This window comes from Varanus komodoensis, unplaced genomic scaffold, assembly GCF_004798865.1.
Source record: "Varanus komodoensis strain SLA01 unplaced genomic scaffold, ASM479886v1 scaffold28, whole genome shotgun sequence".
Taxonomy (NCBI): domain Eukaryota; kingdom Metazoa; phylum Chordata; class Lepidosauria; order Squamata; family Varanidae; genus Varanus; species Varanus komodoensis.
Genome location: NW_025335727.1, coordinates 8,524,110 through 8,551,731, shown reverse-complemented (window position 1 = coordinate 8,551,731; position 27,622 = coordinate 8,524,110). Strand labels below are relative to the sequence as shown.

General features: G+C 44.1%; 1 protein-coding gene across 1 annotated transcript; it reads right to left on the bottom strand.

The window, feature by feature from the left end:
• Positions 1–27,622, bottom strand: SLC7A14 (solute carrier family 7 member 14). Its single transcript, XM_044434552.1, has 7 exons — positions 27,319–27,622; positions 12,075–12,311; positions 10,975–11,192; positions 7,240–7,386; positions 4,940–5,148; positions 2,008–2,885; positions 1–320 (listed from the first exon to the last, which is right to left on the bottom strand). The coding sequence occupies exons 1-7, from the start codon at positions 27,620–27,622 to the stop codon at positions 1–3; spliced, it is 2,313 nt and encodes a 770-aa protein (XP_044290487.1).

Genomic DNA, 27,622 nt, shown 5'->3' with positions numbered 1-27,622 from the left:
CTACTCTGGCGAGTACTCTAACTCATCATTTGAAATCAGTGCATCCGAGTTCTGTTTGTGTTTGCTTTTGCTTTTTGATTTGCTACTTGTCCGACTGCTTTCCTTTGCTTCTGACATCTGCTGGTAAGAGAAACCTTTGTCATCGGCAGGAGCCCAGTCCTGATAGTTGTCGCTCTCGGCATAGGCAAAGCCATCTTCAACCGAGAAGGGATCAACATCAGCATCATAGCGTTGGTATGTGCTCTGATGCAGGGCCTCTTCCCGAGCGGTGATCTCCAGCGTGCTGTTCCATATGCCGTAGCCAAAATAAATCAACACCCCTACAGGAAAGAGGAGAATTTGGCTTGTAAGTATCTCTAGGCAATCCAACACGAAACAGTCCGAGCTCTCATGAGTCTATAAACACTGCTACAGAACTCAAATGGTTTATTATTATCTGTAATTCACCATGTGGCATATCAATGCAATGGGATGGTTCTTAAACCATCTTTGATTCCATTGTTCCTCCTCCTTCCAGCAAGGGCTCATTTTCTTAATGATGAGCCCTTGCATGTTTTCTTGATGAGCTTTTCCAGTCGCAAAGCAACCAGCAGAAAAGGCAAGATCTCGAAGTATTACAAACCAAAGTGTACTTTCTCTCAGGAGTGGAATTCCAATTCAGAAGGAAGAAAGGTCATCCTCAAATCAGCCTTCCCCAAACTGGTGCTCCCCAGATGTGTTGATGGAGGGATGCTGGGAGTTGAACACATCTGCAGGGCACAAGGCTGGTGAAGGCAGTTCCAAATGACACAAGGCTACCGCTATCAACCTATCACAATGTAGGCAAGGACAATGTGCTACAAGCCCAAAATAAGAACCAGAAATATGTGCAGGGTCATGCTCTCAAGCAGAACTCAAGCACCAGCTCTCCTCTTCAGTACCATCTACATGAAATGATGGCACATATAATTTCCATATATGCGGCATAGTTTCAAGCAATCGAGTATTTTCAAAGGGTCAATTGTCCTAGCCGTACTTTACAGGAGAGCTTGTTAGTAAAGCAGGCCCATTTTACACATGAGCACACTAGTGAGGTCTGATGTTCTAAACATTTCTTTTGTTTTCTCTTAGGCTAACTCAAGCAAAATGTGAATGCTAAGACCCCAATGTAATCATACCTAGGTAGGCTGGATCTACCCCATGAAATAATTAGATTGGCTGGACACAGACACATCCTACCCCCTGCCATTCCTGTTTTCAGTATTTCTCAGGTTTTGCACTAATATGGTTTCTGTTGGAATTACATCAGGGCAGAATTGAATGTCAAAACACATCAAATGTTTAAATAAATAAATAGAATAAAAAGAAAGGCTTTGAGGCAAATGTGTAGATTCCTTAACTGTGTTTTCCTCTGCTCTTTGACTTCTCTCCCCTCAGGGTAGCACTAACAGGGGATTAAAAGATGAAAACCAGGGGAGGAAAGGCAGCCAGACAATGACTGGGTAATGGTGCCACAAGCAAATCTAGAAAAGATTTTAAGAACGGATGGATGCCGTTTTAAGTATTTATTATATTCCACTGGTACACAGGAATCCCAGCTGTCTCCCATGCAAAGGACTGACCCATTTAGCTGATTTGGGGAAGTTCTCAGGGCATTCACTGTGTTCAAACTGGGGCTGCTATGGTGTGATACCACAATTCACTGACCGATTCCTTACAGGTCATGTGGTCTGCAAGCAGCAGGGCCTATGATGGGCCACTGGGGGACGTTTATTCTACAAAGATAAGCTAACAAGGCTGCATCAAATTAATTACTCCGCTGATGAAGTGCTACTGAATGTTGATTCAAATTAAGCATTCTGAAGTACCCTGGTCTTTCCCAATGTGGTGCCCTCCAGATGAGGATGGGGCATGTTGGGAGTTGTAGTCCAATACATCTTGAGGTCCCAAGGCTGTGGAAGGCCTGCTCTAACTATTCTCTTCTGGAATTGGTTTCCCTAACTTTTGCCTTCCATGTTCAGGACTTACCCACAAAACACCAGACAGCAAACCGGATCCATGTGATCTTTGAAAGTTTCAGCATGAGATAGATGTTCACAAGCATAGCAAAGGCAGGGACAAAAGGCAAACAAGGGGCCATGTAGGGGAGCTTTTTGGGGTTTTCCGGCTGTTGAAGAATGACAAACACCAATGCCACAATCAGCAGGACCATTAGAACAACCAGAAGAATTGCCCACCAGCTTTGATCATAGAGATAGTCCACCCCAAAAATGATGAAAGAACAGAAGATGAACATCAGGACAAACAGCAGCAGCACACAAGTGGTGACTGTCTGGCCAGTTGCTGCTGTGGGCCGGTCCATTTTCCCAGGAAGCCCAAGGTGGATCCTCATTGTGTAGTACCGTGGTCCAATCAGTTTCTTCAACTTGATGAGATAGAAGTTTTCAGACTCGTCTGCCTCTATTCCTGAAGTCATGTCGACTGTACCATAATTGGGATGATTGACATTGTAGGTGGACTTATCAGATTTTCCGATGAGCATCTCATTGTCACCCAGGGATGGAAGGTTCTTTGCGCCGCAGGTGTTGGTGGGTGGGCCTGCAAACTCTTCACCTTCACTCACAGGTGAGCACACCTCCTTCTCACAGTCTGCTAAGATCCCTTCCTTCTTCTTAGTGTGCTCTTCAGAAAGGAACTTGACAAAGCCATCAATGTCACTCTCTGGCTGGTAACGGAGAAGCAGGACACAGACAGAGACCAAAGTGTAGGCCAGCAGAGTGCCGATGGACATCATCTCTATCAGGTCCCTCAGGCTTACCAGCAAGGACAGTAGTGCTGCGAGAAATCCTGAGACGATGCAAGCGACTACAGGAGTCTCAGTATAGGAACTTACATGGGACAAGAATCTAGAGGTCACAAAATTAAGGTTAGAATGAAATATTTATAACATTAGCTCCCACTGCTCACAAAGCCAGTATAACCCAATGGGCAGCACAGACTATCATAATTCAAGAGGAAAGCTCTGCAAATATTCAAGGGGAGAATAACCACAGTAGAACCCTCTCTTAAAGTTGTGAGACCATTACGAGGGCAAGGGTAAATGTGCTTTTCTCCAATTGCTTTCCCTTCCCTCACCCCACTCATTTATTGGGCAGAGCAAACAATCTGAGAAGGAATGTATGTTGATGAGGGAAGACAATCCCCCTTCAGTATTAATGCATAGACCACCATCACCTTCACCACAAAACACGCCACTGGAGCAGCCCAAATATTATTTTGTTTACAGCAGTCCTGTGAAGAAGGATAGATGAATATGTTGGAGCTTGCACATACCTCCTTCTCATGGACTTTTCAACTCTAAAGAACTTCTAGAATTTAAATCCAATGTTGAAGGCCAATCTGGTGCTTATTGAACAATGACTCTTATACCTTTTTGTAGTAGCGGGCAGTTATGGTTTATAAATCTGTAGATGAGCACCATGGTCACATTGTGCAATCATGGTTTAATGTTGGTTAATTAATGAGAATAATAAGCTATGATCAGATCCTGACTAATTATCCTGGTTAGTGAACTCAGATTATGTTAGAGTTCTTTGGTTTGTGATATAATGGCTTAATGTAAGCTAGGATCTCTGACCCAAAACATGTATGATGAGAGGAGGGGACAGGTGAAGGAGCAATGAGCAGCCTTGAAATTTTTTCACAGCGTCATGGTTTCTGAAGCCACAGACAATCATCTGAAGAAGGCCAGTAAATGCCTTCACACAATCGCAATGTAGCTTGTTTCCAGATGCTGCTGCCAGCATTGGAAGTATCACCCAAACAAATAGGACTTCAAATAGGAGGTCATTTGTCTTGCCAGGATTTAACCTCCTATCAGTATTTCTGACAACTCAGTGAATTCTTGTAGTTTGTCTGAACTATGCTTGCCAACCTTGGCTAGCCCCACTGGGTGGGCAGCGGGGGTGGGGAGACTAGTTTTATGGTCAGTTGCTAAAAAGGCAAAGATCATGTGTCTCTTCCACCCAGCTGACCTTTCTGCTTTAGCTGTACACCTTAGGCAACTAGAACATGTGCACACTGGGTTCTAGTTCTGGAACTCACACAATCCATTGGGCTCTGGACCTGCACAAGGTCTGTACCTTTCATTGTGGAAAAGTGGGTCAAGGCTGATATACAAAGCCCCTTTCCTCTGAGAGTTCGCATCCCTCATCAGGTAAGATTTTTCACTGCCTGTTCTTTTACTATCTGAAGCTCAGGACTGGAGAATTTTGGACCCAGGATTCAAGCTTTGGAGTTTGACCCTTTGGGGTTTTTAGATAGCCACGTCCTCTTTGCCTGGCATCTCCCTTTTCACAACTTCTGATCACTTGGTAGTTTGTTTTTCCCCATTTGAAAAAACTAAATCTTTTCTTCGAAAGTAGAGTTGCATCAATCCTCTGCGGATCTGGCTCTCTTGGATGTTTGTTGGATTTCTTCTTATGCTTGGCCCTGGTTTAGCAAGATTGCCAAGCTGAGAGGCAGTCCACAAACACTCGCCGAACTCCACTGGTACAACCTGCAAACTTCTTCTGCAGCACATGCAGCGTAAGCAAAGGCTGCAGTCACATGTGCAGAAGAGCGATGCCTCTAGCACAGTGTTCACACGGGCAGGCGCTTGCGTGAATGCGCAGCATGGTTGGCACTGTTGGACTCACAGCTCTGAGAAAGCAGACTGGAATCTGGAGAGCCAAGCCAATCTGATGGAGTTCCACTCTGGAAGTAGATTCTTCACTCATCCCTATTCTAAAACTTAGTTACTGGAAGTGTTTCAAGCTTAAATATGCTGATATTTTTGGTATTGGTATCTAGCTCTTTTGCTTTGATCCCACCCACTACTGTAACACAGCTGCAGAGAGCTTCTCAGAACTGGACTTTGGCCTTGGGATGAAAGACATGCAGCATGCCTGCCCTAACTTACCTGAAAAGAAGTCCATCACCAGCCATAGCATAAATTACACGAGGCATCGGGAAGAGGGAACCCAGCAAGCTCACAGTCAACCCAGCCACAGATCCAATGGCAACAATGAATTTAGCAGTGTAGAATCCACGGGCCACAAACATCTCCATCAGGGGGGACTCAGTATCAATCTCATTGTATGGCACCATCAGAGTTAAGATAATGCTCACCTATTGTGGGAATGCAGGTACAGAGGTGGGGTGGGGGGAAGCAAATATGTGGTTAGAAATGGCATAGTATTGCTTCTACACTGCTTGAGGAATAAGGACTTAAAGAACTCCACAATGAGTTCAAATGAGTTTGGACAAAAATTTAGGTATAGAAATATTGAGAGCAATAGAAAAACCAACCAGTAATATACAATCCATTGCTGCGTGAAGTGTGAAAAAGGACATTTTGAAAGGGATTTGCATATTTGTGGAAGTGGGACCTGGCTTTATTCAAGTATGTACAAACTCGCTTGTGCAAAAACTGAATCTGTCAATCATTGGGTGATGGAGCAAGAAAGGCCTGTCAGTCCACAAAATGCAGATGGAAGAGATTTAACAAAGTCTGTGTATCCCTGCTGAGGCACCAAGAAACGGGTCTTTGAAATGGTAAAAGATCCCAGATATCTGGATTTGTAGGATTCTCTTACTGGAATGATACTACCATTTAAGGTCAACAGAATGGGGCAAGTTTACTTTATGCTTTTGTTGTACTGTTTTAGCTTATCTTTTAATTTTAATACTTTATTTTATTTCTATAGCATCTAATAGCTGAAGCTGTCTGGGCAGAAAGCAGCAGTTAATAAATACAATGAAGTACAGATATAAAAATAGAACTGTAAAACCATGAAATTATATTAAAAAAGTTAACCAACATTTTAACAACAAAACAATTAAAACCATTCAGACGAGCTGTTCATCTGACTTGGTATATGGCAGTTTCTCACCTATCAACAGACCTTCTTGCAAAATGAAGGCATTTTTCAATACGCAATTAGTGCTCAGTCCAACGCCCCATGGGTACAGGACCACGTACCTGGTGTTCCAATCCAACACACAAGGGTTCCTCAGTTGGTCATGCCCCGTTCATCTAGGCCTCTCCCCTTCTGTGGCTCTGCCCCCTTTCTCACAATCAGCACTCATGTGGTGGATTCCTAGCTTCTGTACAGGTTCCCCCCCCCCACCACCATTTTAAATGGTTGAAGTTATTATTGGCAGAAGGATTTCTATTGTAAAATATGCTGGCATTTTCAGTTTTCTGTTCCTCTGCTTTGCCTTTGGTTCTGGCCTTTTGATTTCAGTGCTACCCATCACTGGAATGTGCTCCCAAAAGCTTTCCCAAAATGCAATGTGGCCTTCAGGCTGTATGAAGATGAATACCCCCCCCCCCCCCACACACACACACAAATGCCCTCAAACCGCTGGGAGGAAGCCCCATTTAACTCAGCTGGACTTAGTTTTGAATAGATTGGCATGGCACTGCACTGCAGGATACTTTAGAAAGTGCATAAAGAGAGATGAATGGTATATAAAATTCATGCTCAGAATACCTAGCTGTACAGATAAATATAGAGGGGAGTTTGGTCTATTGGTCTCCCAAAGCAAATAAAACTCAACAAAACAGAACAAAAAAACGGCGTATTTGTGGGGCGGTCTGTGTAGTGGCTGTCAAAGCTCTGGCTTTGTCTGAAGTATGTCACCTCGAGCCACTAGTTCAGCTCTGAGATGATGTGGAATGTTTATGAATATTCCAGCAGCTAAAAACCAACCAATAACCTGCCAGCGCACAATGCTGGAGGATAGTCGGGGCTACTGAAAACGGGGGAAGAGGAGCAAGAAACAAACAAGTAGTTAACTGTTAGCTGGAGTCCATGAACAGTCTGTGTGGGAGTAGTATGCAAATGTGGGCTCTAAGAAGTATGTGCATTGTGTGTGAATAAAGTCCGTGTCTGTGTGTGAGAGGGAATGTGAATGATGAATGGACCCAGAGAAAAATGACTAACCTCCAGGTTACTTCTCTGGGTCTCTCTCAGTGGGGCTAGTCCACCTCATTTGCAAATGCTTCCCCCTTCCCTGCAAGTCCAGCTGCGTGGTACCCAAGGTCAGTTAAGGTATTTCCCCACCAAAGATGGAACATTTTGCAATAGCCTTTCCCCCCTTGGTGGCAGTAAAATCTGCGTCCAGACTGGCATGGAGGAGGAGGCTTCTGAATGGACCCTGTTCTGCCACTTTCCCTGTTAAATCTGTTTTTCCAGCTTACAATCTGGTACTTACGGACACATATGCCGTCAGGCATGTGACCAGGGAGGCAGTGATGGCGTACGGGATAGAAGTGTTGGGACTCTTTGCTTCTTCCCCAGTGGTGGCAATGATGTCAAATCCAATGAAGGCGTAGAAACAGGTGGCTGCACCTTGAAGCACCTGAAAAGTATTTCACATAGTGCGCCATTATCCAACAAAGTTCTTCTCCGTGGTCAAAGGCTGTGTTTACTCAGAACCCTGTAACTTTAACTGGAAGCTTCTCCTTGGAGTTTCTGCCTCTAACTGCACATTAACAAGCTGCACCATAATTTTAGACCCTGGACTTAATGATCATATGGGAATCCCCTTTAGAAGACAGCTGTATGCATTATTGCAGCTGTGAAGCACTTCACGTACTTTTCTCTGCTCCCTTCTTCCCCATTCCATGTTTCAAAAGGGCTTCCAAATTCCTGAGAGGTTAAAGCAGGGGTCCTCAAACTTTTTCAACAGGGGGCCAGTTGAAAGATGCCGGCGGTGTCTCGGGCGGGCAAGGCGGTGCCGGCGGGAGGCACGGGCCGGTGAGGGGGCGGGGGCTGCGCACATGGCGAGGCGAGGCAGGGGCAGGGGGCAGGCACAGTGAGGCATCGGCTTGCTTGTGCAGCGATCGTTTTCTCCGAGCGAGTCCAAAATGATCTGCGTGCGAGCGAGCTGCTGCCTCGCTGTGCGCATGGGCATGGGCCCGGGCACGGTGAGTCCCAAACCTCTGAGGCAGGCTAGATAAATGGGCATGGCGGGCCGGATCTGGCCCGTGGGCCATAGTTTGAGGACCCATGGGTTAAAGCAAAGCCAAAACCCATTTGCCAACCCTTATTTTAAAAAGAAAAGAAGTGCTTTGCATGTTAAACACACTTAGGATCACTCAGAGAGTTTGCTTCTGCTGCCCTGATCCCACATGCATTTACTTGGGGGGAAAGGACCATTTTGCTGGACCAAATGATGATACAGAGAAATAATCCCACCCACTTTGGTAGCAAAGCAGCTTAGAAGTCGGAAGCCTGCCTGAGTGTCTTTGCCCGCCAATTGAAGGAACACCAAGGTGGAGCAAACCTATCTTCCCTTGGCAGCATGTTTCCAAGTCTAGAAGGAAACCCCAAGAAGGCTCTGTCTTGCCTTCCCTTTAAATGCCCTCTGCAAGTGGCAGAACAGAGAGAACAGCCTCTTCCGAGGGTCCTAAAACTGAGGCAGACTCACATGGGAGAATGTGGTCCTTAAAATAGCTTGGACACAAGCCATGCATGGCTTCGCAAACTTTACCCAGCATTTTGTGTCTCAAATGGACTGGTGAATCCATCTGAACTAGGAAGCCAGTGATAAAGTGCTTTAAAAAGTGTTTAACCCTCTTCCAGAGATCAATGGAACAGACTAAAGCTGCAATTCTCTAAAGTCCCTCTGTATTCATCCAAGTAGCGTCGGTTTATGTTGCTTGGGTTTAACTTTGGCTCATGCCATAGATCTATATATCTGAAGGTCCTGCTGCTTGGAATGATGGGAGTTGGAATCCAACACACCTGGAGGGCGTTCAAATGGGGGAAATGTCATCTTTCACACAAGTAATGCTTTGAATCCTGTCCAATAGGCTATGTGGGCAATGTCCCTGTGAGTGCTCTGGTGATAATCCACCTTCTCAAGCGTGGAGGGAAAGTGAAACCTTCAGCATGGTAAACTGTTGCACTGAATACAGAGCGGCAAAGGTAACTGTCACAGGAAGTGTTGCACTGGAACATTTGCAAGGCAAAATGCCCTTACTTTGCAGGTGGTAGACAAACATGTGTCTGTTTTTGTGGCAGGCAGTTCTTTATTTGAAGGGCTGTCTAGTGCAGAGGCTTTTCTACACAAGCCATTTATTGCATACTTGTCATTGGCTATTCAGAGTTTGTTACAGGTTGTCCTCCCATTTTGCTTCTGCGTCTAACCAACCAGCACTTTCAGTGAGTCTTTTTGAAGCTGGGATCATTGTGAAAGTGAAAAAAATACAGTAGTTCTTAGATCCGTGACAGTTCTGTCCTCGGATCTGTGAATTCTTCAACAAAACCCAAAGTAGGTGAAGCCAGTTAACAGGCTGGTGCAGAAAAGTTTTAAGTCTGTTTTAAGAATAAAGAATGACAAGAAGGGAGGAGCAGGAACCCTGAAGCTGTGTATTAACAGCAAGAACCTCGACAGCAAACAGAGCAGGCATTCAGGTCACCTGACCACCGCCTTCCCCCTATGATGAGATGGATTGCTAAGTTATAGCAAGGTGCATCTTTACCCATAAACTAACATATGGGCATTTCATGCGCATATGAGACCTCTACTGTCCTTTTCTGTGATGCTGTAAGCAGCCGTCCCAGATCACATGTAGTTGGCTCTAGGGAACTCTTGAACTTCTGCACCATTCATTAAATTGTTGGGCTCCATTTAGACACTGCTGAAAGCAAGGAGATGTTGAGTCCTATTTTTTCCCAGGGTTGCATAGTCTGTTTCTAAGAAGCTTTACTGTGCAGTAAGTCCACTGAATACAGTGGATCTTACTCTCAAGTAAGTGCACATAAGACAAGGCCTGCAATGTGATCCAATGGATTTTTACAGAAGTTCCAGCATATACAGTAGGGCTCACTCCTGGGAAAGTATGTATACACATAGAGCACTTTCATTCATTTCATGGATTGCATTTCCAAACTGAAGGGATTCAACATTAGTGATCAAAATTCCATCTTTTCCTCCTTAACAGATGTTCCATGGTTAGTGATGGGAAAACACAGAGGGTTCCCGTCACCATCAGAACCTACTGGAAAAGTCTGCAAATGAAATGGGGCACCCTAGAGATGGTGCTGGATTACACCCACTGACTGCTTGTTTTCACTTGTGTCAATGTGTCTTGCAGCAAATCACTTATTCGCCTTTTGGTGCTGTGCATTTAGGCTGCTTAAGGGATCAGCTCTAATGAGCTTGTTAAGTCATCCCTTTAGAGAGCAGACTAATTGTATCTATGCAGTGTTAATTTCACTCCATTGGGCAATTCCTTTTTCGCCACCATTATTCTCGCCCAACTAGAAAATGGGAATTGCTTTTGTTGGGGGTTCCGTTAAATGCAAATTTACCTTTTGGGTGAGATCTATTTCAAAAGAACCAGAAAAAGAGATTAACATTTGTTTAAACCAGGGGTGTGCAGCTGTAGGGCAGTTGCTGTCCTACCCCTTCCACAATCTCTTACTGTTGGCTATGCTGGGTAGAGCTGATGGGAGTTGTAACCATCTGGGGGGCCACATGTTCAAAGCTCCACCTGAAGAAAGCTGAAGGCACTTGTCTGAACTGCTTTCATGGGAATAGAACATGGGAAGTTTCTTAGGATGCAATGCTGTGCTCCCAGATTCAAATAAATAAATAAATAAATAAATAAATAAATAAATAAATAAATAAATAAATCCCTCCGCCCCTGGTTTCCTCATCATCACCTAAGAGTTCTTCTTCAGCAACCCAAGCCAGTGTCAGGATCTCAGCTAATTTACTGCAAAACACCCAGATACTGTATCTACCAGTGCATCTTGATTTACCTTCTTCACACCCCTGCTGTACACAAGGAGGCAGAAAGCCAACTTGGGTGAGTCAAACCCACCTAACCCAGTATTACTGACACTGTCTGGTAGTGGCTATCCAGGGTTTTGAGCCTTTCCTAGCCCTACCTGGAGACCAAGTGATCTACTGTCTTCTCCTTTAGAAAACACTCACCCCTGACCATCCAAATGGCAGGAACCGTCCTTCAGCCCAGTTTTCTCCATCAACATATAGCAGTCCAGTGACCATAATGAAGATCCACACAGCCAGGTTGATCACATTCAGGATGTTGTTAAACCCCACAGAATTCTTCACACCCAAAGCAACGATGATTGTTACGACAACAGCAATAACCAAAGCGAGCAGGTCTGGATACGATTCTTCTCCTTTACCTGTGAAAATTGAACGTTATGTGGAGGTTTGGAAAAAATAGCCCTTTTCCCCCATTAAGAACAGGGCCTTGTGGGGAACTGCTTCCACACTAAGCCTTTACTGCTGAATAGCCATGCTTTGTTCACTTATATTTTATGGAAGACTTTAATGACATGAATGGATCCAGAGCTAAAATAATCCTATTAAAATGAATGGAAATGGCTAGTTGTGATTCTCCGAAATCAGGGGGATTCAAGCTAGTTATGACTAGTTTATCTCATTGATATCAACGACCCTTCTCCAGATCAAATTTTGACCCAACGTTTTGTCAACCAATCATTGTACTTCTGTGTTTTCTCTGTCTGCATGAAAATTTACTCCTTTTCCCGAAAAAAGGTGGCCACCACGTCACCCTTCCACTATGCGCCAACGTAGTGTTAGTCAGGGCATCATGGGACATTTGAATAGTGATCGGGGCAAGCCATGCAACACCAGTGCCAGGTTGATTTTTTTAAGGAGCCCTGAGTAGGTGTCAGTGGCGGGCCCTTGCCAGGGTGCTGAGTCTGCTGCTGTTGCCCAATACTTTCAGATGCTGACGCTGACCCTGAACTCAGGTGTGCCAGAAGTGTCCGAAAAGAAAGGCAGGCATCACCACCTAAGGGAAACCTTCCATGAACTCCGCAGCCTTTCCTGGTCCTGCTCTGACACATGGACCAACACAGGCTGAACTTCCCTGCATATTGGACACTGGACATATTGGAACAACACATTCAAGGCTTGAAATTAGAGCTATCCTAGCAGAACTTGGTAGAACCAGAATTTAGTTGCCTTTTGGAGCCTAATAGTTATGATCAGGCATAGGCAACGATCAGCCAGCTACATACCTCTAGGAAGATGCTTACCCAGCCCATTCAAAGTTCCAACACTGTCGATCATCCAGCGACTGATGGTGTGATTGGCCAGAGAGTCAAACATACTGCTCAAGGCACTGGCGCCCGCTGCTGTGCCGATCAGGTACTCCAGGATGAGGTTCCATCCAATGAAAAACGCCACCAACTCTCCCACTGTGACATAACTGTAGGTGTAAGCAGAGCCGGTGGTTTTCGGGACCCGCACACCAAACTCAGCATAGCAAACGCCTGATCAAAGACATGAGAAATGTATGCAGTGGTGAGGAAATGCAGGTGAAATGAAAAGGCCTAGCTTTAATCTGCAAACAGAATGAAACCAGAAACCAGCTCCCAAGCCCTGAAATTCAGTGAAACAACAAAATCCCATAATTAAAATTTGCCTTTGGATTTTCCATGCAGTGTAAACTAGTTTTAAGTGACTATTCTTATTACTACTGCATTACATTTTTATTTCTTTTTTATTCCTTTTGCAAGGAGCCCGAGGTAGTTCTGTAGTCCTCTTCCGTTCCATTTTATCCTCACAACAACAATCCTGCACAGGAGGTTAGGCTGATGGTGAGCGTATGACCGCAGATTACCCAGTGAGCTCCAGAGTCACACAGTGATTAGAACCTGTATCTCCTGGGGACCCAGCCCAACACTCTAACCAGCCCAACACACAGACTCTCAACTGTGGCATTCGCCCACATTCTCCTCCTTCTCCCAGGATTCTCCTTCTCACCCTTCATACAACTACTGTTTCCACACTCAATGGATTCTGGAAGAACAGCAATTAAAATAAGTGGAGATCTTAAATAATATTTAGAAGTTAACTGCCTGCAATTGTATCTGAAAGAAGTGTCTTCAGATTGTAACACTCAGGGCCATACAATCACCCCAGGTTACTTCTTTTCTGTGTGGGATTGTAATAACCTTGCTTTTTTTTAAAAGAATCTATTTAGTAGAATAATAAAATGCCAGCTCAAAAAGCACTGATAATGCACATCCTTTCTGGGCTGCTGATAGCAACAGACTTATTGCTGATTCAGGTCTGCTCCTCCTCTTCTGTTCTGATAGACACACGGTTATTAACATCACTGAGATCAATGGCAGCAACATCAGCCCTGGCTGTTAATAAAACCTTGTAATCGAGGAGTGTCTGCCCTCCCTTGCTATTTCATTCTGGAGTTTTATGAACAAGTACAAGCAGACACAATTTTCACTCTGCTGCAAAGACACAAATGCAGCTGTCTTTCTATTGATGTTTTTGCATGCCCAGCACAGTGAAGTCCCAAAGTATCTGTTGGAGAAGGCTCATTATGCCATGAGATCAGGAATTGATTAAAGACTTCAAGGCACTCATGAGTCCACAGGGGGACAGAGGGTTGCTCATTACCCCCATCAAGTAAGCCTGGCTGGTGTCCAGGGGGAATGGAATGATATGAGGGGCTTCTCAAAGGGGCTTTGCTGAGGGCACTTTCCAAGCACTGTGGAGGGGGTTTTTTGAGGCACGTAACTTTAGTCAGAGGAAATTTTAGGAGTGTATGTAAACGTGAACTCCACCATTTTCGTTCAGAAAATAGTGAGTCCCACAGCTCACAGAAGTCCAGCAATACTGTTGCAGCCATTCCTCCACCCAAAGGGGATCAACAAGATGCTAGGAAGCACGTGTAGCATCTGGCTAAAAGAGATAAAACACAACAGAGGCTAAGCTAGAATCCCTCTGGCTTGAAGCCAGATGTTCCTATTGATATTCTAATGCTTCGGAAAGTTCTTCAGCATTCAGTGAAGTTTAAGGCTGAGGCTCATGGAGCTTTGTGGCATTCCTGCTGCTTCCGGCAACTTCCTCCATTCATGGCACTCGGGCTGCCTTAGGGCCAGTTTCCAGACTCAGCAAAACCAAGGAGCAAGGTGTTTGTATGGACCGTACCACTTCAGCCTACAGGAGCGGCACCAAAAACGCATTTTGAGAGGCTGCACAGAGAGGGGGCAATATGCATTTGGGCGCATGGGCGTGCTTTCTCCCCTTTGTTTGAGAGAGGAGACCTATTTCACATCCATCTTTGCAAAGCATATTTCCTTCAAAGTAACTGCCCACTGATTTTAATGGGGTTCGGTTTCAAAGTAGGTTGCTGTTGTAAGTTATTTGTAAAGCTTGACTGTCCTTCCAGTGGTCCACCAGTGGGGCTGAGGGAGAGGCAGGACAAGCTGACGGGGGGGGGGGGGCCTGCACCCCACCCACTCACACTCCATGTGTCTTTTTGTATGTGCGAAGCTTGTAGTTTTGTCTGCTCCTTCATCTTAAAAATATCAAGAATAGGAACAAGGGAGGCCTGCCCAGAGGGCATCGTGCCTAAATATTTCCCTTTCGCACACTTACTGTCCACAGTATTTAAGATCTGCTGGCACATCCTCGCTCCTCTAGCCATGCCTGGTGGCACTCCTTTGCTCCCTATTTTTCCTGGAGTTCCTCCTAGAAAAATAGGGTATTAGGCAGCCAAAATTCTGAATCTGCAACAATCTAAACATTGCTTCTCAGAGAGGTTCCTTACAAGCAGCAGTTCTGAATTTGCAGCCCGTATGACAACTCCAGAACATGTCCGACGGGATCCCGATTGCAGCCATTTAAAGCTGCCCCTTTCTTGAATGGTGCTGCACAGTGTGCTAAAGCTCACACACTGACAATATTGAATGCCCTCTTTATTTCATGTTTTATATATTCCATGCACTTTTAAATGTGCATGAGTAATAAAAACTTTCAAAAGGATATTTGAGACTCCTATTCCTATCATTCAGCTCAGGGACGAGGGAGGAAAAAAAGCAAAAAAACCTCAGCAACCCCCCCACCCTGTCCTCAATCATTGACTTGCATATGAAGTCATTATTCAAAGCTGATTAAAAATTCATGCAAGCTGCAAATGCAAGAGACCAGCAGATAAGTACATGCCTGAAAGATTTATGAAACAGATGCCTGGATGAAGACAGATATTCTGTTCCAGGCTTTAACATGAAAAATCATAGTGCAATCGGCTGCTAACTTTAGCCCATGGACAGATGCTTTCTGGGGAAAGGCTGCTCTTGATGTGCATAAAGATAACCACACAGAAATATCTGGTTAATATTTAATATTAATTAATTAATATTCAAGGCTGTTGAAGTTCCCATTATATGGATGAATCTGCCAATTTCTTTCAGGTTCTCAAACTTAATTTGAGTTCACGTTGAACTTTTTAAGGGTGACATTTATTTTCCTTCAAAGTTCATGTGAAAATGTGTACTTATTTTTGTGTGAATTTCTCCAAATGCATGCAGATTTGCAAGTGATTTTGCTTAAAATATGCCATTATTGCAAATCATTTTCCTAATTCAAGGCAATGTTGAATGTTACTTTTTTTTTGCTATGTGAATTTTCATGAGCATGTTTGGCTGGAGAAATCACTTTCTAAAATTCAGAGAGGACAACAGAGTTTCCATTTGTGCATAGGTCTGGAAGGGCAGTATTATGAAACTAGTTTAATCCCCAGTCCCCAATCTTTTTCATATGAAGCATCTGCATCCTTTTCTGTGCTTTCATTTTCTGTGTCTATGATCAGCATACACAGAGTCCAATGCATTCCAAGTATTTCTGCATGGACAGCAGAATGGATGCTGATTTCCCTTCTGGAAAAAGCTCTTTGCATCTCGTGGAATGGTTCTCAGAGACAGTGAATTGAAGGAAGTTGAGAGCTCGGAAGAAAGGAGATTATTTGACCATCATCTTGTGCTGCCAGTTTGCAGGACATGGTATAGAGTACGTGAGCACAGATGTCTGCCCAAAGGGTTTACACACTAAAATTCAATTCAGGGGAAGCAGGAGTGGAAAAAGGAGGATATGGAGATTATGCATATGAAGAAGAATATGCATTTATATAAGGGACTGTTCCAAAGGCTTCATGGAAAAACTGGGTTTTGAGGACTGTTTGCAGAAAATAAGTGAGGCAGACATGCATCATGGGACGTATGAAAACACCGGTTTCCTTGGGATGTCCTTGGATGCCAATTTAAATATTGGCTCAGAGGGCAAGCAGAGCTCAGCAGGAACAAAAGCGAGTGTCTGGGGCAGTTTTATGGCAAAGGGATCCAGCACTGAAGCCAAGAACCGAAGAGGATGAGAAGGGAAAGGCGAATGCTGCCACACTCAACTCAAGAAGCATTTCACCACATTTGTTGTGGTTAGTTGCAAAGTCGTGTCCGACCCATTGCAACCCCATGGACAACATTCCTCCAGGCCTTCCTGTCCTCCACCATCCCCCAGAGTCCACTTAAGCTGACTGCTTCAGTGACTCCATCCAGCCACCTCATTCTCTGCCATCCCCTCCTTCTTTCGCCATCAATTGTTCCCAGCATTAGGCTCTTCTCCAGGGAGTCCTTTCTTCTCATTAGGTGGCCAAAGTATTCAAGTTTCTTCTTCAGTATCTGGCCTTCTAAAGAGCAGTCAGGGTTGATCTCCTCCCTGGGTGGCAAATATGTGTGGCAAGTGGCCACCAGCTAAGAAGGATAGTTGGTGAATAATAAGCACAAACTGGATGAAGTTGTCACAAAAGTGTGTTGGAATGCAGGAAGAATTGTGTTATCTGCCATTAATAATGTCACTAATGAAGCCAATCTAATGTGTTGCAAAACTTGCCCAAGCAATTATTAAAATGTTTCTTTGTTAAGGAAGCAAAAATGTGTTTTGGTCTTTCTTGGATGAAGCCAAGTGTTGTTTTCTTTCCTTCTGTGGAAAACAACACAGATCTAATGCATTTATAATACTCTGATGCTAGACTTACTTGCCAGAAATCCAATTATTTTTGCATCCAAGACAATTTGTGTATGTGACAGGAATACAGCTCATACTTACTGACCTATTAAACATTCATGTACACTGGGAAAGTTTGATCCAGATTTTTAAAAATTTTCTTTTAGTGACCAGGGCTTCCAGCAAAAGGACTGAATGTGACTCCGCAATATTTCTTTGAATTAGGATTCGATTTGCCCAATTTATCATTACTGTAGGCTTGCTTTCTCTCCTCTCCTCTTTCTAAAGCCAACTGATTGAAAATAGAACTGTGGCAATTTATATTTTTTTTCCTGCCTCAGCTCTTAGTGTAACAATAACTTCACAGCTATAATAATATCACTCAGGAACAAATAAACACTGCAGAGAGTTTGGGGGTTTCATAGGACTTTATGGTTTTTCTGTTAATATTTATTCCTTGTTGCCTTAAGGCATGTGGAACATGGGGCATCTACTTCTGGCATAGAGCATGAAAAGAGTCCTGCTGGACCAGACCAAAGGTGCTTTCTAGTCCAGGATTTTGTGATGAAGAATTAATGGTTTGGATTTCTTCTCCAGCCTACCTTAGGAACTAGCAAAATGGCAATGGTTTTCTTCCCCATCTGAATACTTTAAAACTTTATGAGAATCCTGAAAAGAAAGCAATGGAGAGAGGGCGCAACCTTGCCCATGTTATCCTGAATGATAATTTGGATAATTTGAGTTGCAGAGAGTGCCCACAAACTCTCCAATTTGCAGAGTTGCCTTCCCTGTGCAGACAGTGGAGCAAGGCAAGGTGGGACTTGTACATAGTCCCTCCCTCCTGGCACATGCAGTCAGCAAACTTTAGGGACACCTGAACAGGGCTATGCCGAGGCCATGATGGAGAATGCAGCGATGTGTGTTCCTGCTTCTGGCCCCTTACCCAGCCTCTGTTGCTATCCAGAGAGATAAAACTGAGGTCCCGCCTGTTGCAGTGGGTAGGGGGAGGGATGGAAATGGGCAAAGGACCAGTAGAGGAGGAATGGAGCACGTGCCGCTGCTGCCAAAGCAGGCACAAGAGTGTGCTGGGTAACGAAAGGGCTGGACTGGGGCCGGTCCCCACCTGGCCTTGAAGCTCACTGGGTGAGACACAGACCCTCAGCCTGACCTGCTTCATGGGGTTGTGAGGACAATGTGGAAAGGAGGCGGAGGAGGCTTATGCAAGCTGCCTTGGATTCCTCACAAGAAGGGGAAAAGGGATGTAAATGTTATGCACATGGTAGGCATTTGGACATGCGTATGGTAGGTATTTTATTTCATGAGTGGAGCTGGCAGGAGCCAGGGCTCAGAGAAGATGGCCTGGGAGGCCTTCTGATTCACTCCATTTCTATGCCTCTATGTTATAAATCATGGGTCCTCAAACTACGGCCCAGGGGCCGGATCCGGCCCGCCATGCCCATTTGGACCCACCGCGAGCGCCTGCCCGCGCCCACCGCTGCCCACCTCTCCCAGCACGCAGGGAGGTAGTTGTTTGCTCACTCAGAAAAAATTGTCTCCAAGCGAGCAAGCTGCTGCCTCGTGTGTCCGCCTCATGGCACGCGCCCGCCTTGCCTCATCTTGCCTCGCCGTGCACCGCGCCCCCGCCCCACGCCAGCCCACGCTTTCAATCGGCCCCCTGGTGGAAAGGTTTGAGGGCTCCTGTTATAAATGATGCTGAGAACGACTGACAGCAAAAGAAGAAGGGGACGGCAGAGGATGAGGTGGCCAGATGGAGACACTGGGGCAGGAGGTGTGGGCTTGGGTGGACTCTGAGGGACGGTGGAGGACAGGAGAGCCTGGAGGAACGTTGTCCATGGGGTTGCGATGGGTCGGGCATGACTTTGAGACTAAACAACAAATGTTATACATAAATAGATAAAGATAAAACATTTTGCTGCTGGAGGCAAAGCACAAAATGGCACCTCTCCAATTCCGCACCCAACAGCCAAAAGGCCCAGCAACTAAATCTTTCTTCAGTGCTGGCAATGGGATGGCACCTTCCATTGCCCAAAGGACCAGACAGGGCTGCCTGGCCACTGCTCTCTCCCTCAACCCCTGGCAGCCACTTCCCAGCATCTGCCACCTGAGACAGCTGCCTCACTCAGCCTAATGGCTGGGCTGGCCCAGGCTGTTGTATCCTCTCCTGGTGACTGGGAAACTCGACAATGAACTCTGTGTATGCCAGGAAATAGGCTCTGAGGGACATGGTTCCACAGCCAGATGTTTCTGCCCCAGCACAACTGGGGCTATCCTCTTTTACCACGATGGCATTGTCTGTCTATTAAAGGGGCCAGGCTTCACTCTGGAACCAGCTGCGTATAGGCTAGAAACAAGATAGGCCAGAAAGGTGAGGCAGTGGAAAGGGCTGCTTGTGGTCCCAACCCAAATGCTCCACTGTGAATAAATACAATAGACTCCCCACCACATCTTCTTAAGCAGGACATTCTTCTTGAGCATTAGAGCAGGACAGATACATGAACAAATGCACTTGGATGCCACTTTTTTGTCTCTTTTGAATTGGGCTTTTTTGTGTCATATTCTCAAGTTAAGTTTTGGCCTTTTGTCAGACTGTAAAGATGACAATTTGCCAGGGCCGGCCCAGGATGCTTTGCTGCCTAATGCAAAGGATAAGATGACTTCTTTCTTGCTCCATGTACAGAAAACAGCCAGACAGGTACTTGAGTTTGACTTCAATACGGGTGAGGGTCTGCACTACTCTGAGGGCAACAGGCTAGCTCAGGTGGTACAGACCACATGGCACAGACATCTTGACTTGTTTGGCGCTGTTTTGGTCCTCACGATGCAATTTCTTCTTCCAGCCAAATGACAGGGCCAGCAGAGCGTAACCTGAGAATTGACCCCAAGAGCTTTTTATATCCCAGATGCTTAGGAGAACTGTTACTAAAAGGTTAACCAGGAGGTGAAGCAAAAGATTCAGTTACATGTAATTTGCAATTTTGTCCCTCAGCCTCCCATTTGCTTTCCAAGAATGCATTGCTGATACAAATAACAAAACTTGGGAAGGATCAAAAAGGGGGAAATGGCTGAGGAGACTATGAAAACATATCTCGATGCTTACAAAAATGTTTTTTCTTGAGGGGCAGAAAAGCAAATCGAGATGAAAGAAGAGAAAGAACAATCAACACTGCAGACTTGCTGTAATCTTAAAATTTTATAATGTAACCCCCTGTGGTGAAGAAAAAATACCATCAGATTTGTATATTACCCTTGCTTATAGTGCAGTCATGTTGCTTGTACTCAAGCCATATCTGAAGGGAAACCTCCCCGGGTCATAGACTCAGACCCTTTTCCTTCTCTAAGTCTCAGATTCTACAGCTGTTCACACCTCCTGTGGCCTAGATGCTCCAGAGACACCAAGGATGCAATCCCATGCATATTCAGGTGGAGCTGCAGACATTTTTACTTGTCTAAACATGCATGGCATTGCGTCCTCCTTCCTTTGTGATGTCCATTCCTTCCAAAGTGCTTTTGAATGGCTAAGGACATCCCCTTATTCAAGCAATCTATACTTGAAATCCTGAGCTGAGCTGGAGAGTTTTCCTTTGATAATGGCAGTTGGGGTGGTGTCTCCAATTTAACATACCAGCTGTTCTGGTGACATAGAGGACCCCCCCCCCCACTTTTACTGAAAGGAACAAAGAAAGAACTGCCAGATAATAGATTGGACTTGTTCTTATTGCCAGTGACTCAACAGCACTGTGCCCCCATTCAATACCAACCAGTTAAGTTGGTTTTAGTTGAGTTAGCATTTAGCATTCACAATTAATATTGTGTCTGTTCTCTTATGTGCTTGACTTTACTTCTTAGTTTTCCTGACTAGGTCTTTGTTTTGCTTTAGGAATCCAGAAGTTTTGACCCAGATTTAGATGATCTACTTGGTTCTACATTATATGGATTTCCCCTTTTTAATTCAATACAGGTCTTAGACTTGATTCACAATGCACATAACCTACTCAGTCAGTGACTCTTATTTTTTGAAAAGTACTGTATCTAAGGATTTGCTGGGCAATAGACCTCCTTTTCACTTAGCCTATTTTCCCCTCAGAATGGAATGTGCAGGAGCCCTAATTGTTTATGGGAAATTGAACTGAACCAATCAGAACCACCATCACCTGGAAGCAGTCAGACCAATGACCCCCCCCCACTTTTTTTTGCTTCCAGTAGGTCAGTCCCATGGAAACATCTGAAAGAAGGCAGCAGGAGCTAATAAAAGTACTAACCTCATGCTGCTCCCCCTCAGAAAAATAGGCAGCAAAACATACTAGTTTATTATTGTGTTGGGATCACTCCATTCTCCCTTGATCTCAGATAACAAACTGATCCTACAAGAGAAGGCATGGCTTTAATCCTATCGGGATCCCTGCCTTATGACATCCTACTGTTTTTTCTGTCTCTGCTTTCTCCTGGCCTGAAAGGGTGAGGGGATCATTTCTTAAGAAAAACAAAACACTCCATTCACTTTTTAAAAAAATGAAGCTTCCATCTCCCACCATCCCATTCCCCCAGATATGTCTCCATAACATTGATGAGACATATATAATCAGTTTGGTTGGTTTTGTCGGGTAACTGGAAGGCAAAATTAAACAACTTTCAAATAGCCTTATCCCCCCAAGGACATCATGGGCTGGACTTCAAAGAAACACTGACGGCATTAGAAAAAGAACAGGATCCTACAACATTGTTACCCAGCATTAGGCTATGCACCTGCTCTTACCTGCAAAGATTTCTTCCCCATGACAGATCTTGTCATTAATGTTGATCATGTTACACCCCAAGCATTCTCCAAGGAACTCAAGGTGGGCAACGTACATGGCAGCCTTCCTCAACCTGATGGCTTCCGGAAGGTACAGACAACAACCATCAGCATTTCTGAAAACTGGCCATGCTAGCTGGGACTGATGGAAGTGTTGTGAGCCGTACAGAGACTCAGAGTGATTGGACAGCCTAGAAATGTCCCAAATACATGAATGAATGAATGAATGAATGAATGAATGAACGAATGAATGAATAAGAGGAGAGAGCCTTAGCTTGGGAAAGGCTGATATACGAAGTCATTCCATTTTCTCCTCACAACAAACTTGAGAGATAAGGTAAGCACAAGAGGTAGAGTAAGCAAGCACATTGTGTCCCTGGTGGCAAACTGATGTTGTCCACGTCAATTTGGGTTTGGCTGTGAAGTAGGATTCACCAGGGGGCACCTGAGTGCCCACATGTTTGGCCCACAGATGTGCTTGGCACTGAAACACAACATTACCCCCTTGCATGCTTGTGTTTGGAGTGTGGGCAAAACATCAAGTCCCACTGGAGTGAACAAAGACCGCCCTGCACATTCATGGCTAAGTACGGCTTCAAACCCATCTCTGTTGTCCAAGGATGATTGCCTGCTCTTGAAATAAAATATTCTGGAGCTGGAGTGAAATTCGCTAAGGGTAGGACAGTCCTAGAAGAACTAGCACCAAGGGCTAGGAGCACTTTAGATACTTCCCTCAGACAGCTCATCACATCTTCTACAATTCCCTACACTATTGGTGGTTTTATTGCATTTGGTAATGACAACAAAGAAACATTCTGCTGGTTTTTCCCTTGAACAAATGACATTAAACTGGACAGTGAAAAAGGAACCTACTGTCAGTCAAATGATGGTCAGTCGTTATTATAGTTAGTAGTTCAAACAAGCTGTACAACTTTGGGAAAAAAATTAAAAACATATACTCAAGACATAGCTCCTCCCTTCCCATTTCATCTTCACGATAATCCTGAAAAGCAGCATAAATTATGAGAGTCAGAGGTGGAACTCCCTAAGTTCTCACAAACAATCAAGGTGTATGATACAGGTGGCATCAACTTTCAGCAAGGGTTCTACTGCTAAGGAACGTAGATGGTGAGCATCAGTCATCTCATTGTGGGAGTCTGAAATATTAATGTACCTTTGGAGAGATTTCTTCTGTGGTCCTTTGTCATTTCAATGTGAGCCTGATGAAGGAATGCTATATGAATGTATATTAAATACAGAGATGGGCTAAAGGCACAGTCCTCGCCATGCTAATACAGAAAAGGGTCTACAGTTTCTATGATGTCCCAGGCCTTTCTCTGTCCAAACATGCATGGGATTACACTCTTCTCTCTGTGTGTTTAATAATGGAAACACTGAGCAATTTTTCTTTTGTTTTAACACATCTCAGTCAAAATTTGACTGGGCCTGCAAAGCATATAAAATTGCTTCTGAAGCCTAATACATCTTTTTGTCACCAGTTAGTGATTCCAAGACTTAAATAGTACAGTAGGAATCCTTTATCCCAAGAGCGCAGAACATCAGGTCTGTGTGCTAAATCTAGGCCTCCAAGGTTTCCCAGGAGCCCATGCTGCCTTCCCTGGCACCAAGCATTTGGTGGGTCCCCCCACCCCATGTCTAAAAGGTTGAAATGGCTCTCCTTCAGTGAGATTTAAGCTAAAATTTGCAGCATTTTGGCCCTGTGCTGGCTGCCCTGGCTCTGTCCCTTTCCTCTTCTGTACCACCCACAAGTGGAATAAAGCCATTGCAGCTTCTCTGAAATAGAATTCAGAAGTTCAGCACCTGGGCTATACATGCTTACTTGGAAGTAAGTCCCACTGAACTCAGGGTGGCTTACTCTGAGCTCATGCTCATGCGTAGACAGGTGTAGATTGCACAGTAAGTGTAGCTGAATGTTTTACCTGGCTGTTTGAGCACATATACTCAATAATATACATCAGTAGGCCTTTAATGTGAATTCCAGGCTCCTAGGAGAGAGCAGAATTCAGTTCTCTGTGCAATGGCAGTAGAAGAGAATGAAAACAACTAATTTATTTCATGTTTGATTCACCCCTGTATGAAGAAAAGCCTTCTTTGCAAGTCAAATTCAGGTGGAACATTTTGCTTGATTGTGTGTACAATTGATATTTCATATGTATGTTGAATCACTGACTCAATTGACTGAAGACTGCAGGGAAGCTGACACTTATGCAAAATGCATATAACAATTGGGGCCAGCAGGACTGAATATGTAAGACCAATTACGGTCCATTTATACTGGCTGCCTATGCAGTGCTCAAGCCTGACTTAAGATACTGTTTAAACCTATAAAACCTTATACAGTTTGGAGTTGCAATATTTCACAGAGAGCCTCTCCTCACTGCAAGTGACCCATATACTGTTATCAACATCCAGTGCCTTCCACTGAGTGCCAACTCTGAGGAAAACTCTGAGCAAGGGGAGGATCTTTCCAGTGGTGACCCCTCAACTGTGGAAAGGTCTTCCCACTGAGGACTACCTGCCACCAACCTCGTTTTGGCCCAAGTTAAGATGGCCTTCTTTGCTGAGACCTGCAATTTAAAGACCTACAATGAATTTAATGGCATGATGGGAGTGGGAGAATCCTTTCCATCTGTTTTATAGGTTTACTCTGTATAATTTATAGTTTTAGCTATTTTCCAATTGTTTATTAAATTCCGTATTTTGGAATTCCTTATTCTAGATTTTTATCCATTTTTATTTTTATTTTTATTTTGGATAAAACATGTTTATTATGCTTTATTAGACTCTTGTATAAACTCCTGTAAACTGCCTAGACAGTTTTGGCTACGGAGTAGTATAGAAATAAAATTAATATTGTTATTGATAATAATAGCCTGAACAACACAACACAAAAGACTCTTTTCATCTTGCAGCTTGCTTTGGAACACTGTGTCTGTTTGATATCATTGAATTGTAAAGGAAAAGCACCAGAAGGAAATGGGCTCACATAAATAGTACAGACCAAGTTATATTCTTCAGTAAATTCTGTCAATGAATCTGGGATTCAATGGCTTTATTGAAAAGATTTATAAATGGTGCAGAAGTGCAAGTCTTGGAGACAAATCCAGATCTATAAGGTTCTACAGATAGCCGTACACCCCACTGCCTTTCTCACAACCACCAAGTGTTTGGTCATTTCCTGGCTTTTGTACATTTCCCACACACATACATGCTCATATTTGTGGGGGTTTCCTCTTGACTTTAGCAACACCATGATTGCAATGTGGCCCATAGAACTTCTCTGAAAGGGAATTCATCCCTTGGAGTGAAAGAGCTTCAGTGTGCCAAATTGTAGGCTTCCTATTTGGATTAATCAATATGATATTATTTAAAGTCATGCAACATCACAAGTAAAATATAAAAACGATGATACATCCCAACAGCTCTATTGATGTATACCATGGCTCCCAATAAAATTCTAATTCAACTATAGGCAATGCTAAATAGGCAAGTCTTTAGGGCCCTCTTGAAGACCTAAATAAGGGACCTGGTGAACATCAAATGGAAAAGTTTCCAAGCATTGGCCACTATTGAGAAGCTCCCATTTCTCAAGCCAGCCAGCCAGCCAGTACTATCTCCAGGTTTTTGAGGTCCTATGGCAAGACATCCTAGTGGACTCCCCTCTTTGGTGAGTCTCCCTTCTTACTACCAGCTGCTATTGCTCCTCATCCTCTTTCTCATCTTTGCTTCCACTTGTTTGGTTGATTGGAAGCAGTATCTACTGCTCCTTCTTCTTACCACCACTGGGCCAAAGCGACCAGCTGGTGAACAAGCTGGCTGCAGTGGTAAATAGCAGGGACAATTCTAGAGGACACCTGTAGTGGGATCATGCTGGAGTTCTGCATCCTTAGCAAGTATCCATCCATGCCTACTCTTAATGCTGGCCCAGCCTCACCGCTTTGACTATTTTATCTCAGAGTGTAGACAGGCTGTATGGACAAAGAGAGTAAAAGATGGTTACTTCTTCCTGTTCATCATGATCTTTTAAAAAATATAGTCATGTTTTAAGTGGTCAGATATGCACTCAGAGAACTTTTGCTGGACTGGACCAAGGATCACCTAGTCCAGCATTTGGTTTGAAGAATATTAAATCCACAGTCCTCCCCTCTGGTTTGCTTCTGACCTAGTATTTGGAAGGCTAGTAACTCCAAACCAGGAGATTCTTTTACCTATCATACTTTGTAGCAGTTGATAGACCAACAGCATCCTTCTTTTCTCTCTCCAGACTGTTACCAGTCTAGGGTTGTGAAGGTGAGTGGTAATTAATCCACACATATACAATTAGTACTGTATTGCAAAACCAATTAAACTAATTGATTGAGATGGTTTACAAAGATATCATGTTCAATGCAGTTTCAGAGTCATCCAGAAGTCTTCCCTTCTAGACAGAGAACTTCTGGAGGTATTCATTGATGCTAAATATGTTGGAAAATGATGGTGCAAAGACATCTTCCCTGCAGTCTAAACAATCTCTGTTGGACATCCGTGGCTTATATCATTACGTGACAGTTAACCTATGGGGAGGCTGGCATTTTTTCCCATGTATGTGGCAGGAGTGTCTTGGATCCTGCAGATCCAAGACCTCCATTTATCTGCCCATGTCACACCTCTAACCCATGCTCTTTTTACCTCTAAATACCAGAGTTCCAACAGGATGGAATTGAGTGGTGCAGAACATCTGCAGGTGTTGAGAGGGGGATCCAGGGTTAGAAACATCCAAAACTGGAAGCATCTCTCTGTTCTTGAAGGAAGAGATGTGGTATTTCCTATTGCCCCAGGACACATTCTCAGAGGCCAAAGGGTTGTAGTCCATTACACTCAACTAAGCCAATTTTTGAAATGGTTTACAAAAAATCTGTTTGATGTAGTTGCTGGGTTATCTGGAAGTTTCTCTTACAAACCAGAAACTGCGGAGGTGTCGACTCTCATGCTACCCGAAGGGGTGGTACAAATACAATACCATAAAAGTCTATGCAATGTTTATATCAAACATACTGCTTATGTTGTTGCATAATAATTAGCTTGCTAACTGACTACACTCAGTCAGAAAGTAGATGCAGGGTGCTTATTTAATCATAATTAATTAGATGTAGGGGTGACCATAGAGTACCATATTGACATCCATTCAGATGCTGTGGAGGGCATTCTTGAAATATGGTAGAAAAAACTCCCACAGGGTAATTAATTCTTATAAGTTATTGGCATTAATCTGGGGGTAAAGGTCATATAGGTGTTGACCAATTCAGAGAATAATGCATTTATTTGGTCTGCTTGAACAAGTAGCATGTTCAGGTACACACATTCTTTCAGGATACAACTGCCGTCATAACATGAACATTCCAGAGGGAGAGAATAAAGAAAGGGAGAAGAGATAGTCAGAGAAAATAGAAGCTTGATCACCTATATCCATCACAGAACAGATTGTTTAAAAAGTTTCAGTTTCTGAAATGAGGGTTTTAAACTAATTTGATCAAAAGTAATAGCAAGTGCCCATAAAAGAGGCATTAAGTCATTATCTCAGGTGATACAAGTGAAATAGAATCAGTAATACTTATTCTGTTAGTAAGGGTGAAATATTGTATATACATTTTTAAAAGACTCACCAGACAAGATGGAGGCAACAGCAGCAATGATGAAGGAAACGATGACGCCAGGCCCAGCCATTTCCTTAGCAACCAGGCCAGAGACCACATACATTCCAGTGCCGACACAGCTTCCAACACCTAGTGAAACCAAATCGATGGTGGTAAGCACTTGGGCCAGTTTTGTTCCATGGGATGTGGTGGTGCCTGTTCCTTCCAGCATGGATTCCACGGGCTTGGTGCGGAGGATTCTAGAATGCATGGCGTACCAGGTAGCGCCCCACTGGACACGCCGGGGGTCCAGATATGAAAGGACACTACTCAT

Bases quoted from the DNA above. Each gene is read 5' to 3' on its own strand.
- SLC7A14 (XM_044434552.1), bottom strand. From the start codon at position 27,622: ATGAGTAGTGTCCTTTCATATCTGGACCCCCGGCGTGTCCAGTGGGGC. The intron at 12,312-27,318 runs GTGAGTCTTTTA...GTCTTTGATCAG, and splicing joins TGTTGCCTCCATCTTGTCTG to GCGTTTGCTATGCTGAGTTT. The intron at 7,387-10,974 runs GTGAGTGTTTTC...AATACTTTTCAG, and splicing joins TGCCATTTGGATGGTCAGGG to GTGCTTCAAGGTGCAGCCAC.